Below are 14,931 nucleotides of genomic sequence, written 5' to 3'. Positions count from 1 at the left end.
GTACCGGGCCGCGGCGCCCAGCTGATGCCGGTACCGGGCCGCGGCGTCAAAAAGGTTGGGGATCACTGCTCCAAAGGGCTTCATCCTTTTTTTTTTTTTAAAAACCGACGTGACATAACGCTGCCTTTCAAAAGGCAGCTTATCCCAGGGTGGGGGGGTTCAACGGATGATCAATCCCCCTCCTTCCCCCAAACTCTGAATGTCCCCCAAACTCCAGGCGGGGGAGGTTTTTAAGAAGAGACCGGACAGCCCCTTATCTGAAGCGGTATCGGTCAGCGATGGCGAACCTTCTCTTGGGTGGTGGTTGGATACCTACGGGGCTGCCCTGAGGAATTGGAAGGAAGCCGACGCCGAGTTCGAGCACGTGGGGCAGGCCTTGGTTGCAAAAACTCCCGGGCTGCTCAGGTGGGGCAGGCGGGCCTTTGGGCAAGCCAAGAAGCGGAGGCAGCCCCGCGTGTCTCCGGTCTGTGTCTGACGTGGGGCCGCCGCCCTGTTGCAACCCCCGGGGATCTGGCTTCCCTCTCCTGTCATCTCAGCTGGTGGGGCCGGTGACAGAAGAGGGCCGGGCCTTCCTCCCTCCCAAGCGATGAGCCAAGCTGGGTGTGACACCGGCGCAGGCCGGCCTGGCAACGCCTCCCACCCCCACGCTTCCTCTTCCCTGTTTCTCACCCTTCAGAGTTTGAACCCGCTAGTCCCCAAGCGGGGGAAGGGGCTCCTGTTTTTTGGAGGCTGGATCCAGAGCTTGCCAAGGGGGAGCGGTGCCAGGTACCTTGGTGGCCCAAGTGCTGTGGCCAAGCAGCCCTCCCCTCCCCCAGTTCCCCAAATAGCGCCCCCCAGTTCCTCTCCAGCATTTCTCCGGAAGAGCCTCGATAAATGTGAGGGGTTTCCTCCCCGTTTAGAAAAAGAAGGGGTGTTTGGCATCAGGGGACTTCCATTTCGCCAGCCTGGGGGGCAAGGGAGGAAGGAGTTCCCCCCCCACCTCCATCCCAGCTGAGATGGCCTAATTTGGGGGCCCTCTTTGAAAAGTCCTTTCGTGGCCCGGAAAGGACACATTTGCAAGGCGTGGCTTGCTTACGGAGGGAGCTTTTTCTAGCGATTTTCTCTCCTGTCTCATCCCTCAAATATGTTTGGCTCCGCTTGGATTCTCGTCACCCGGCCCGGCCACACACAGTAGGCGGCTTCTGGGCTCTGGAAGGAGCCCGAGGAGGCTGCGGTGATGGGAATCTCTCTCGGGGCCCAGCCCAGCGGTTCCCAGGAACTGCGGAAGGCGGCATGGGAACCAGCCGGGCTCTTCTTGTCCACGGCTGCCTGGGTGGGGGCAGAGAAAGAGGGCGTGGGGCACGCCGGGGGTTCAAGCGTTTTTGGAGGGGAGGCCCTTTCGCACCAAGAGAATCCCGGTAGCCTGTGACTCAGCCCTTAATGGCTTCCTTGCAGACTGTTTACTCTTCTGGGACGGCGTTGGCTCTGGCCTCGCACATCCGGGCTGGGGAGTGTGTGTGTGTGTGTGAGAGAGAGAGAGAGAGAGAGACACACACACACACACACACGTCTGAGCCAAGACTAGCTGGAACCACCATGTGCCACGCAAGGGAGCGAACGGCGGGGCAGCCTGCTCAGCCTGGAGGGGGGGAAGGTCAGCCTCTCTCGCCACCACCCCCTCCGCCTGCAGCAGGGCGGGGGAAATAAAAATTAAAATGCAGAGGCCTCTTGTGAGCCGGGGCCCAAGGAGAAGCTAATGGATCTGCGGGCGGCGGTTTCTTGGCTGGGGCGGAGGAGACGTCTACAGGGCGGGCGGGGGCTGCTGCTGCTGCTGCTGGGTCAGCATCTCTTGGCATCTTGAGAGCCGCGCCGGGCGGGATTGCCGCCAAGCCCAGCATCCTTTACGGAGCCACTGGAACGCGCCGCAGTTTGAGCCTGGCAGACCCTTAGCGAAAGGGGAGCCGGGAACCCCCCGGTATTCCTCCCCTGCCCCCCCCAGTTGATAATCCGCTCCAATCGGCTTTGGGATGGTGGGGAAGGAGAAGCTCTGGAGAGCTAGCCTTTTGTGGCGGGGCATTGGGGAAATTCACGCGGCCGCGTGGGATTCATTGCTGAGGGAGAGAAGCAGTCGAAGTTAAGAGATACGTTTCCTTTTTTTTTCTTTTCCTTTTAATAACCTGATGGGGAGCCCTGATTTTCCATTAGCGAAATGCAGCATTTGGCTCTTGTTCCAAGCCAGCCGTGCTCTGTCAGAAAGATATAAATAAGACGGCCTGACCCTGGTAAAACAGCCCCCTTCCCTCCCTCCCTTTAGGCCTCCCATCTTCCTTGCAGGCGTCCTTAAGCGAGGGGGAACTGGGCGGGTTGCGGCTTCTCCCCTCGGATAGTTACGTTAAACTGGGGCTGGACCCATAACGGCTAAACCTTGTGAGGTTTACCAGGCGCCCTTGCCAGCCAGCTCCTTGTTGGGACACGGTTCGCAGGGCCGGCAGCTGGGGAGGCTGGACTTGGGCATCGTCTGGGTCTATTCCGCCCCGAAGGCACTTCCTCCTGATCCGAAGGGTAGGAGAAGACTGGAAAAAGGCATCATGGCTGTGCGCCCGGCCACGTGCTCACCGAGTCGCTGGACTTGGAAGTCTCAAATCGCTCAGGCTAAAAACAAATGGCAAGGCCTATAAACAGCCGAAATACCGTTGTTGTTGTTTTTCCTGGACCCCGTTCTGCTCAAGAGAGCAGATGCTTATTAAGGATAGGAGAAAATGTAAAAATGGACCCGGCCAACTTGTTTCGGAAAATGGCACTCGGGGGAGGCGGAGGAGGGGGGGGTGAGCTCCATCAGCACTTTCGGAGGCGCCTGGGAAGGATTGGGTGGGAGAGGGGTGCAAAACAACCCAGCCGCCACTATCGTCCGTCCTTTCTCCCTGGCCTGGAGCTGGCTTCCAAATGCAGCTAAAAACCTGTCGAGGCTTCGAGACCAACCTTCTGAGTAGACACTTGGCCGAGGAAGCCTATGCTGTAGGCATCTTGGCCAGCGACGGTTTTTTAGGGGAGGGTTTAAAACTATGAAGGGGGTTGGAATAATCCCCCTGACATCTTCTGGGGTTGACATGGTTCGACGGGACGAAAGCAGCGGTGGATGGACTGTCTAGCCAAACTCCCATTTGGCATTTTGGTTTCGATTTGAAGGCGAAAGATGAACTCGGCCGAGTATCCCACGAAGGAAAATCGGACCCTTTGTAACGGAAATCAAAATTTCAGAATTGGAGATCGAATTCCTTACCCCCCCAAAAAAAATGGGTTTGAGATTTGAGTGAGAGAAAGAAGGACACCCACCCAGAAAAACCTAAATAAGACCAAGTGAGGTACTAATACCATTCTATAAGGCCTTAGTAAAGCCACACCTAGAGTTCTGCATCCAGTTTTGGTCAACACACTATTAAAAAGATGTTGAGACTCTAGAAAAAGTGCAGAGAAGAGCAACCAGGATGATGAGGGGACTGGAGGCTAAAACCTACGATGAACGGTTGCAAGAACTGGGCCTGGCTAGTCTAGGGAAGAGAAGGACCAGGGGAGACAGGAGAGCAGCCTTCCATTAGTTGAAGGGAGAGGGAGAGAAAGAGTGAGAGAAAGAGAACAAAAAGAGAAAGAAGGAGAGAGGAGAGAGAGAAAAAGAAAGGGAGGAAGGAGAGAAAGAAGAAAGGGAGAAAGAGTGGGAGAGAGAGCAAGAGAGAGTGACTGGAGGCTAAAACATAGGATGCAGGAACTGGGCCTGGCTGGTCCAGGGAAGAGAAGGACCAGGGGAGACAGGAGAGCAGCCTTCCATTAGTTGAAGGGAGAGGGAGAGAAAGAGTGAGAGAAAGAGAACAAAAGAGAAAGAAGGAGAGAGGAGAGAGAGAAAAGAAAGGGAGGAAGGAGAGAAAGAAGAAAGGGAGAAAGAGTGGGAGAGAGAGCAAGAGAGAGTGACTGGAGGCTAAAATATAGGATGCAGGAACTGGGCCTGGCTGGTCCAGGGAAGAGAAGGACCAGGGGAGACAGGAGAGCAGCCTTCCAATATTTGAGGGGCTGTCACAGGGAGGAGGAAGGGGTCAAGCTATTCTCCAAGGCATCTGAAGGCCAGACAAGGAATAATAATGGATGGAAACTGAACAAGGGGAGATTCAACTATAAAAATAAGGAGAAACTTTCTGACAGGGAGAGCAATCAACCCATGGAACAGGAAGTTGTGGGAGTTTCCTCCCTGGAGGCTTTCAAGAAGAGACCGGGCTGCCCTCTGTCAGAAATGGTGTAGGGTCTCCTGTTTGGGTGGGAGAGGGGAGGGGGTTGTATTGGATGACTTACAGGGTCCCTTCCAACTCTGTTAATTTGTAGAGTTGATGTATTCGGTTATTCGTGAGCGCCAAAAAAAACACCCCTTTCTGTTCAGGAGGCTCTACTGAAGGAAGCGTGGAAGGCCAGTCCTGTTAGGGATAACATTGTTTACCCTAACTGGTTTGGGTAAAAATAATAAATATGGTATCATGGTTTGTTTGTTAAAGTGTGTGTAACTTTAACTGCAAGAATGTAATTAAGGGTGTGGTTGTAAAAGCACTATATATGAAGCGAGGCAATAGCAGCTCTCTCTCTCTCTGGCTTACTGATCCCTAATTACTGGATGGATTGATGACTGCGTTCTTGTAGGAGTGTTGATTTTTCTCAACGGAGAGAAGATAAGATTGGACTGATTTATTGTAAGTGTACTGACATTGGCTATTCAACAGGGACTTTTGCAAATAGAGTATCCCCGACAAGACTTGACTGATATGATATATGACTACTGGACTGTTTATAATGACTATGCTATAATTCTTAAATGGAATAAATTATAATTTTGATAGCACAAGCGTATCTGTATTTTTACTGCGTGTTAACTAGAAAACTTATCTCACACATTTACCTGTCTTCCTATCTGACTTCGCTGCACGTTCTGTTTAGTTTGTTTTTCTTAACACCCGTTGGGGAATCCAGGCTTAACAAGTCCTCCTCATCTTCCTCGCTGCTTCTCTTTCAGATGGGAAGAGGAAGTGGCCAAGCGGATGCGGCTGGAGTCGATGGTGGAGACGCTGCAAGAGGTAAGAGCTTTCCCCCTGTTGAGGCATGTGGACGGGCAGCACGTTGGTTGATCGCTGATCATCAGGACTGGATCCCCTGAATGTTTGCATGCGCCAGTCTTTGGAGCTGGAGCCGGCTCACTCTGTGAATAAGGAAATCAAAGGAGCTCCCTGAAGAGGGAACCCCAGGGGTCTGCTAGGCCTCAGTCGGGAACAAACCAGCTGCAGCCATTGTGAGGCGCCTTCCTGGCTCTGACCAGGACCTGGCGGCCGTTACTCTTCTGCCGGGATCTCCAAACTTGGCAACTCTTAAAAAACTTGCCGACTTCAACTTCCACAATTCCTGAGCCATCCATGCTGGGAGGAATAGAAATCCAGAAGTCTTAAAAGTTGCCTCATTAGGAGACACCTCCCTGCTCTTCTGGATGGCTCTTCCCACACTGAAAGGAGAGCAGCCCCAGGCCGCCTCCTGGAGCTGGCAGAGGGCTGGGTGGAGGGAGAAACTGGGGGCGTTGCTGCCCCTGGTCTTGGCCTTTGTCCCTCCTGTCTGCAGCAAGAAATCCCAGAGGGAGTGGGAGAAACGGGGGCTGACCCATTGCTGATCGAGAGCAGGTCTGTGGCCAGCATCGATGGGCGGGAAGGTGGGGCGCTCTCCGGAATATAAGGGAGAAATCCACGGGGCCTGGCGCACCCCAAAATTGGGACCAGGTGGGGAAAGGGTGGCGAATCGGAGAGAAACCTGCACTCAAGGGAAGCCTGGTGATGTTAGTTCCAAAGCCCTTTTTTTTTTCTTTATTTCAACGGCTGTGAATTTTAGTCATTCACAGCCCGTAATGAGTCTGAAACAATTTATAAATAGTCCCCCGGAAGTCTGCCAAAATCCTTCAGGATAAGTCTGATAAGCACCCACCTTTATCTCCCTTGAAATGCTGCCGACGACTCAATTTCCAATTAGTTATACAAGGCCAAAAGGAGCACAAATTCAACACCGAGCTTCAGGTTTCAAACTGACCAGAACGAAGAAAGTTGCTTCCTGCAAAGATTCCTGTCCCTTTGCTCCTCCTTTATGTCTTATGGGAGGGCCAATCACCTCCCAGCCTTACTCCTGAGTCTCCCGTGTTGTCTCAGCTGCTCTCGCCTTCTGGCAGCTCTGCGCAAGCGCGCACTGGGAACAGGCTCCCCCTGTTCCTCGGCCTCGCTGCTGCCCGATTCCGGAGGCTCCGGAGTCAGCACATAACTCCCGGATGGCCCTGCGCCCATCTCTGCGTCGGACTCGGGACCCTCGTCTGAGTCCTCCCCAGACTCCCGGACTGGCCCACGTTCCTCCCCACTGTCCGACTCTGCTGCCGTCCGACGGGCCATAACAGAGGGTTCAGCGAGGGGCAGGATTGGTCTTCCGTGTAACCGTTTGGGTCTCATTCCTGCGTTTGCATCTTCCATTGTGTGTGTGTGTGGGTGTCTCTCCTTCCTCCCCTCAGGAAGCACAGGAAGCCGAAGCTCTCCAGGAGGAGCTGAACGAGAAAATCGAGAGGCTCAAAGCCGAACTGGTGGTCTTCAAGGGCCTGATGAGCGACGTAAGTACCCCGGGGCGGCCGTGTCGGTCGAAGCCGAGCCATCGCTCCCGCGCCGCTACACCGACGGACAGAGAGGGACAAGTTGGCCGAGTTGGCTGCTTTGTGTAGTTAGACTTCGCCCGCCTGGTGTATGACCCGATGCATCGCACCAGCCCGCTCGCCTTCCTCGCCCTGCTTCCCCTCCGATTGGTGCCGATGCATTAACTCGCTGCTCTGCCCCCCCGCCAGCACCCGATGTCTCAACAACCCCCCCCCCAGCGGTTGGCCAGGCAGCGCTAGGCCCGAGTGGCGGCCTCTCAAAGAGCCCCCCCGCCTCGCATGGCGCTCCGTAGGGCAGGGGTTGCCCCTCCCAAGGCTGATGTGCTCCTCTCCCCTGCTCTCAGGTGACCGCCGGCTTCTCGTGCCGCCCTTGCAGGGACAAATTGGGGGTGGGGGTGGGGGTCCAGATACAAGATCCCACCTCCCCCTTTCTCGCGTGTTCCCAGGGGTTCCAAGCGCGTTGGAGTTTCTTTGGGGCGTGTTGTGTGAAAAGCAGACACACAACAGGTGAGATAGCAGAGGTGTGACCCTTCCTTGCCCAAAAGCAGAAGTGGGGTTCTCCTTCCCTCCTTCCCTTGTTGGCTTTGATTCCGAGACTCTTTGGCTCGGAGAGTGAAGAGCCACATTGGCGACAGGCTGCTAACATTGTCTGTGGGAGAGATTCTCCGTCATCCAGGTCCCGGTTGTCCCAAACTTTTCTTGGGTTTCCCCCCCCCCCCTTTGAAAACGTTTCGCTTCTCATCCGAGAAGCTTCCTCCGTTCCGAGTGAACTGAGTGAAATCAGAGAGTCGGAACCGAAGAAGCTTCTTCGGGTGAGAAGCGAAACGTTTTCAATTGGGGGGGCGGAAAAAAACGAAGAAAGTTTTCCCAGTTGCCTTTCGGAAAAGCACCTTTTCGGGTTTAGACAAGGTAGCGGGGAGGCCTCTCTCTCGCCCAGCAGATTGGCGAGGTTCCTAGGTGGACTTGGCGTATCCGATCGTCCCTGTATCCCCTGGGGAGAGATCTTCTCCCACCCATCTGGGGAAAGACCCCAGCAACTTCTCGAGAGGATCCCTTCACGCGCGATCACTCGAGCACCTTCCCCAAGCGGAACATTCGTGGTGCTCGGGGGGGGAAAAGAGGCGCCGTGTTTGCCCAAAGGCCGGCCTGATCCTTCCGAGTGTCTTTCCGCCCTTCCGAGGTTTGTAATCCGCCTCCCCCCCCTCCCCTGCTGTCCTTCCCGCAGCCCATGACCGACCTGGACTCAAAGATCCAAGAGAAAGCCATGAAAGTGGACATGGACATCTGCCGGCGTATTGATATCACAGCCAAGCTGTGCGATGTAGCACAGCAGCGCAACTCGGAAGACGTTTCCAAGATATTCCAGGTGATTCGGCTGGAGAAGATGGCTGTGTTGTTCAGGGAGGGGAGGAGGAGGAGGGGGGAGCAGGAGTGGAGCCGGGGAGGCGACGGATGACCTCCCGGGGCCCCATCCTCCCCTCCTTCCCTCCTGAGGGTTCACAAGACCCCCCCAGATGCCAAGGAGGAGTCGTGTAGCTGTCAGGAGGACCCACCCCATTTTTCTACATCCCTGGCTAGTGGACCTGGGATTAAGCCAGCCAAGCACTTGGCTGCCTTCGGGGGGAGGCCTGCAAGCCAGGAGTGGCTGCCCCAAGCCACTCGTCGCCTCCAAGGCTGAGCCCCACCCCCAAATGGCCCACCCAGAGGCCTCCCTCACTCGGTGTTTGACGGTCGTGAACGAGAGTCTCCTTTTCGTTCTCTGGTGTCTGGAACTAACCACCGGTGGGTGTGCGCGTGTGTCTGTGTTTCCAGTCTCTCTTTCCTCTGACTTCCATTCTACGTAGCCCCTTTTTCCCGGCCCGATTTAGCCTTCCCAGTTGATGGACACGGGCCGTAGGGCGGGCTTCTCCCCGAGGCCGAGAAGAGCCTTCCTGCCAGATCCTCTCTAGCTCTGCAGCTTCCCATCCTGAGCACCTTCTGCTGCTTCAGCGTCCTGTCCCCCCCCCTTCCTCCTTTGGGCCCACGCATGGCTGGCCAAGTTGCCGAGGCCGCCCGTGGCTTGCTTCTGCTGCCTCCTCCTCCTCCTCCTCCTCCTCCTCCTTCCTCCGATTTCCTTGCGGCCTGTGAGTTTTAACACCTCTCGTGTGGCTTGTGTGCTGCCCGGGGAGTTTCCTTCCCTTGCAGAGCGCTTGTCCGCCCTTCTCTGCTCCTCTCACACGTCGTCCCAGTGCAGCCGCTCAGCCTGGGCCTTGTCATGACGGCCCTTCTCTCCGATTAAGGTTGCCTCCAAGAAGAAGGAACGCCGGTTCACATCGGAAGAAGACGTGGCCGAGCCGGACACGGACAACGCCCGCTTCTCGGAGGGGGACGTCAGCTGCTCTCTGAACATCACCGACGAAATGAAGAGGATGTTCAATCATTTGTGAGTACCTGAGAGGTGGGCTCTGCCTTCCGGGTCTGGTCTCCAAAGCTCTGATCCAGCAGAGAGCATCTTGCCCCAGCAGCCAGGAGTGAGCCCTCCTCCTCCTGTTTCTCTTCCAGAATGGAATAGAAGGAGAGAGGAGAGGAGAGGAGAGAAGAATGGGAAATAAAATAGCAACAGCAATAGCACTTAGACTTATATACCGCTTCGCAGTTGCTTTTACAGCCCCATCTAAGCGGTTTACAGAGTCGGCCTATCGCCCCCAACAATCTGGAGCCTCATTTTTCCCACCTTAGAAGGATGGAAGGCTGAGTCAGCCTTGAGCCGGATGGGATTTGAACTGCCAAATTGCAGGCAGCCGGTTGTCAGCGGAGGTAGCCCTGCAGTACTGCCCTCTCACCACTGCACCACTGCGGCTCAGTAACAATAGAATAGGAATAGGATTAGAAAGAATAGAATTAGAAAGAATACAGTAGAATTTTGGAATGAGGAATAGAGTGGAATAGAATAAGAATAGAACAGAATAGAATAGAATTTTGGAATATGGAATGGAATAGAATAAGAATAGAATTAGAATTAGAATAGGGAATAGAATAGAATAGAATAGAATAGAATAGAATAGAATAGAATAGAATAGAATAGAATTCTTTATTGGCAGATGTGATTGGACACACCAGGAATTTGTCTTTGGTGAATAAGCTCTTAGTATACATAAAAGCTGTAAGTGAATAAGTCATGATCATAGTCATCGTAAAAATACATTCATCATAAATCACAAGATTCAACACTTTAATAACCATAGGATACTAAATAAGCAGTCAGCATAAATCGTACTAGGAAACTAAACAAAGCAATATAAATCGTAAAGATACAGGCAACAAAGACTATGGTCATAAGTAGAAAAGGAGATAGGTAATAGAAAGGACGAGAAGAATAACGGTAATACAGCTTTATTAAATAGTTTGACAGTCTTGTGGCAATTACTTGTTTACTTCGTTCCCTAGGTAAAAGAGTGCTAAATTTTCAACGCCAGCTCAGCTTGGGGGGGGGGGTGGGGGGTGGCCTTTGGCTTTTCTGTAAGTGGGTGGGACTTGAAAAGCTTTGAGCAGCCCGGCCCAGTTGGGAAAACTTGCGCAGCCCTGACCCGACTCTCTTTGTCCCGAGGTTAGGGCTGACCTCAACTTCCTGCCTTCTGTCTGGGCTGCTGGGAAGGCAGTGAGCTCAGAGAAAGAGAGGAGGGGGGAGTGCAGCCCTCTGTCTCATCAGGAGGGCTTCAGCATGGGAGGGAGGGAGGGTGGGAGGCAGGAAAGAAGGGAGGAAGATTAGAAGGAAGGAAAATGAGAAAGGCACAAAGAGAAGGAAGAAGGAAGAAGGAAGGAAGGAAAATGAGAAAGAGACAAAGGAGAAGGAAGGAAGGAAGGAAGATTAGAAGGAAGGAAAATGAGAAAGAGACAAAGAGGAGAAGGGAGGAAGATTAGAAGGAAGGAAAATGAGAAAGGCACAAAGAGAAGGAAGGAAGGAAGGAAGAGAAGAAGGAAGGAAGATTAGAAGGAAAATGAGAAAGACAAGAGAGGAAGGAAGAAGGAAGGAAGGAAGATTAGAAGGAAGGAAAATGAGAAAGGCACAAAGAGGAGAAGGAAGGAAGATTAGAAGGAAGGAAAATGAGAAAGAGACAAAGAGGAGAAGGGAGGAAGGGAGGAAGATTAGAAGGGAAGGAAAATGAGAAAGGCAAAAGAGAAGGAAGGAAGGGAAGGAAGGAAGGAAGATTAGAAGGAAGGAAATGAGAAAGAGACAAAGAGGAGAAGGGAGGAAGGAAGGAAGATTAGAAGGAAGGAAAATGAGAAAGGCACAAAGAGAAGGAAGGAAGGAAGGAAGGAAGGAAGATTAGAAGGAAGGAAAATGAGAAAGACAAAGAGGAGAAGGAAGGAAGATTAGAAGGAAGGAAAATGAGAAAGGCACAAAGAGAAGGAAGGAAGGAAGATTAGGGAAGGAAGGAAGAGAAGAAGGAAGGAAGGAAGATTAGAAGGAAGGAAAATGAGAAAGGAAAAGGAAGGAAGGGAAGGGAAGGAAAAGGCTAAAGTAGCTAGCCCAGGCCAAACGCACTTCCTTTGGGCTGTCGGTGGGGGGTGGGTGGGCAGGATGCCCTTTGATTCGGGCATCGCAGCTGGAGCGGAGAAGGCAGGGCTGTCGGTGAGCGGAGAGCGCCCCCTGGAGGGCCGTGTCTTTGAAGCAGGAGGCCAGCCTGTTGAACAACGGAAGGAGAGAGAGGCGGGAGGCTGGAAAGAGCTTGGACCAAAAGTCTCCGCTAGTGCTAAGCAAGTCCCGGAAAAACAGAGTTGTAACGTTGGGATGTATCTCCAAGCAGGCGGGAGACCTTCGACTTTGATGACGACTGCGACAGCTTGACTTGGGAGGAAAACGAAGACACCCTGCTCCTCTGGGAAGACTTCACCAACTGCAACCCCACCGTGGAGCTCCAAGGAGAGGTGAGGGGCACCCCGGCTCACCTCCCCCCAAACCACCACCACCCTGGCATCTGCCATCCAAGCACGGGACTCAGCTAAACTGCTTTTGTTCAGGGCCCCTTTTCCATAGAAGAACTGCTGTTTAATCAGGTCACAAAACGGAAGCTGTGTGCTCCGTCCCACAATTGGGTGGACCGGGTTGCCCTGATTTTAAAAAAACACTTAATATTTACCCTGGTACAGCCGATAAAGGGAGGGGAGCCCATGGCTTAGAGGTGAATGCATCTACCTAATATGCAAGTAGCCCAGGTTCGAATCCCCGAAGGGTACGGCTAACTGGCAAGGGCTTAAAGAGCTTGATGTAGGTCTCTACTAGCCTCCCCTTTATTCCTTTATGTTGGTCAGACATAAATTTTTCGCGATCGGGTCATCTGTTTAAATATTAACCTCACTTCCCCAACAGACCCGACGCCCGTTTTCATTTGAGCTCTGCTTCCTTAACTCGTTGTTGAGTCCTAAAAGTCAGAGCCAAGCCAAACTCCCAAGGGCTCAGCCACCTTCAGCTTTGAGCCTCGCGGGACATTTTGAGAGTCCGGACTTGGCTGGGCTTGTTGGCAACGATGTTGAGAGGGAGGCGACCCCAGATTTGGTGCCTGTCCCTCCTCAGAAGGGCCGGCGGCTCCTTTCCAAAGGGATCCATGCAGGCTCGGAACCCACGGAAGCAGCCGAGGGGCGGATGGGGGAATCCTGCCCAGGAGGCTCCTTGGAAACCCGGTGGGCTGTCCTCGCTCACCTGCCTCTCTCGCCCCTTGGGGTCTCTTTCAGCAAGAGGAGAACCTGGGAAACCTCATCCATGAAACGGAGTCTTTCTTCAAAACCCGAGACAAAGAATATCAAGAGACGATAGGACAGATCGAGGTAAAGAGAAACGATGGGGGCGGCAGGGAAGGAAGGAAGGGAGGCAGCAGCTGTCCACCCACCCGGCCTTCTCTGCTGCAGGGTGGGAATGAAACCACTGGGCGTCCCTCAAAAATGGTGTGTGGTGTCACACTCCTCAGAGACATACAAGGACAGGGGTCCCCAACACTTGGCCACTTTAAGACTGGTGGACTTCAACTCCCAGAATCGTCTCCTGCAAACACCCCCCTCCCCTTTCGCTCCTCTTTATTCCCTACGGGAGGGGCCATTCACCGTCCACCTGAGCCTTTACTCCCGAGTTGAGTCTTGTTGCTTAGCTGCTCCCTTCTCCTGGCAGCTCTGTGCATGCGCACACTGGGAACAGGCTCCGGCTGTTCTTCTTCCCCACTGATGTCCGATTCCGAAGGCAGCTGATAACTGTCAGACAGCTTTAGCCCCACCTCTGCCTCTGACGCAGAGCCCTCGTCCGAGCCTTCCCCAGACTCCGGGACTGGCCCATGCTCCTCCCCAACCTCCCCCCTGTCCGAAAGCTCTGCTGGCTGGAGAATTCTGGGAGTTGAAGTCCACAAGTCTTAAAAGTGGCCGAGTTTGGAGACCTCTCTACAAGGAGACGGAGCCAGTTAACTGCTTTCCGAAGGGCCGCTCTTTGTCCATGGCCCAAGTCCACTGGGGTTGCCGGGGTTGCCCAAGGACTGTTCAGGGGGGTGGGGGGCAGGGGGTCCCAGTTAAACCCCTTTCCTTCTCTCCCTCCCCCTCCTTCCGCAGCTGGAACTGGCCACCGCCAAGAGCGACATGAACCGCCACCTCCACGAGTACATGGAAATGTGCAGCATGAAACGGGGCCTGGACGTTCAGATGGAGACCTGCCGGCGGTTGATCAAAGGCTCTGCGGAAAGGTGAGGAGGAGGGGGGGAGCAGGGGGGGGCACCGCCCTGCTTTCACCAAGCACACACACACACACACACACAGACACACAGACAGACAGACAGACAGACAGACAGACAGTGGGTGTGGGAGGCAGCAGGAAGAGGCTGCTCTCAGGTGTCCTTGCACACTTTCTTTTTTGGGGTGTGGGGGGTCCGCGAGTCAAGGTTCAGATCCGATCCCGCCTTTTTTTGTCTTCCCTCCAGAAATTCCCCCTCGCCCAGCTCCCTCGCCAGCAGCGACTCGGGCAACACGGACGAGATCCCGGACGACTTTGACAGAGAAGCAGACGTGGAGCCCATGGTCAGCTGATGAACACCCAGAGCATTGGGGCGCAGGGCTTGGGGGGAGGGGCTCGGTTTGGCGGGACGGGGGAGAACCAGAAAACTTTGGGAGAAAAACAAACGAACAAACAAAAAAAACCTGGACAAAAGTTGAAACCTTTTGCAGCACGGTGGGGGGAATCCAGGACCTTCCAAGCGTCCTCCGCCGGCATTCCCGGAGGGCCTCGGCCTCCCGCGTCATCTCAGGATTGGTGCTGTGAAAACTTTCGTACTCTTCCCTCGGACGACAAATGTGACGGAAAAAAAACAAACAACAACCCCAAAACAAACGAACACAAACTGCAGTTCTACCTGTGCCTTCAACCCCAGGCTGTGGGGCCCAACGAAGCTCCACCTTCTTCGGACAGAAGGCAAGCTCTGCTGGGGGTGGGTGGGTGGGACACACACACACACAACGCACACACACACACACACATCTAAGAGACGTCCCGGGGGTAGGGCAAAGGGCCAAGAAGGACCACAGGGTGAGGAGGCCGCAGTTTTTAAAACTACTATGCAAAACAAAACAAAACAGGAAAAACCCGAAACGAACGAACAAACAAAAAAAAGCGCAAAGTGGCTTTGCTTGCCTTATTTCCGTTTGGGCCTCTGCTGCGCTTGGGTTCCTCTCTCCCGAGCCCATCAGCAGTTTGGCACCCCTGACCCGGCCCGGGTGGGGGGGCTTGTTCGGTTCTGCTTTCCGAAAGCTCAGCATGGCTGGAGGGCTCTGTTGTTGTTGTTATTGTCGTTGTTTTTTCCCCTTTCTGCTGCTTCTCCGAGTGCCGGTGGTTTTCTTCCCCGGGGTGGGGTGGGGACTTCACAAGATGAGGAGGGGAAGCCATGGGGAGTGTGTGTGTGTGTGTTGTGTGTGTGCGCGCAGGCTGGGCAGCCCCCAAATTGGGGGTCTGGCACCTGCCTGGCCCCCGAGATGCCCTCCGTGTCTGTTTTCCGTTCCATTGAAGCTGAGTATTCTCTGGGGAGGAAGCGGGTTTGTCGGTGCCGTTTAGGAGAAGTTGTTGCGTCACACAAAGACACAACTGGGAAGGGAAGCTGCTCCGCCTTTGCTCCCTCCCCTCCTTTCACTGCCCCACGCAGCACTGTGTGCGTAATGGGGCGGTTGGCTTTCGGTGTGAATGGTGGCAGGACATGAGGGTCAGTTGGGGGCCCCCCCACATCCACACCCCAGGCCAGCTGGCAGCC

At 54.2% G+C, this 14,931-nt stretch overlaps 1 protein-coding gene across 1 annotated transcript in view; it reads left to right on the top strand.

Moving 5' to 3' along the window:
* IFFO2 (intermediate filament family orphan 2) overlaps positions 1 to 14,009 on the top strand; it is a 28,651-nt gene extending 14,642 nt beyond the window's left edge. The window contains 8 exon segments of the mRNA XM_087944802.1: positions 5,027 to 5,087; positions 6,545 to 6,640; positions 7,905 to 8,045; positions 8,959 to 9,101; positions 11,467 to 11,587; positions 12,392 to 12,484; positions 13,250 to 13,380; positions 13,615 to 14,009. Coding sequence (XP_087800928.1) covers positions 5,027 to 5,087; positions 6,545 to 6,640; positions 7,905 to 8,045; positions 8,959 to 9,101; positions 11,467 to 11,587; positions 12,392 to 12,484; positions 13,250 to 13,380; positions 13,615 to 13,720 — 892 coding nt within the window. The 3' untranslated portion in view covers positions 13,721 to 14,009.
* The last annotated feature ends 922 nt before the right edge of the window (positions 14,010 to 14,931 follow it).

The sequence above is a fragment of the Notechis scutatus genome, chromosome 16, assembly GCF_049901735.1.
Source record: "Notechis scutatus isolate UNSWTSFEM ecotype Mainland chromosome 16, rNotScu1.2, whole genome shotgun sequence".
In the NCBI taxonomy this organism is placed as follows: domain Eukaryota; kingdom Metazoa; phylum Chordata; class Lepidosauria; order Squamata; family Elapidae; genus Notechis; species Notechis scutatus.
The sequence above is the reverse complement of the archived record's forward strand: the minus strand, read 5'-3'. Positions and strand labels throughout refer to the sequence as shown.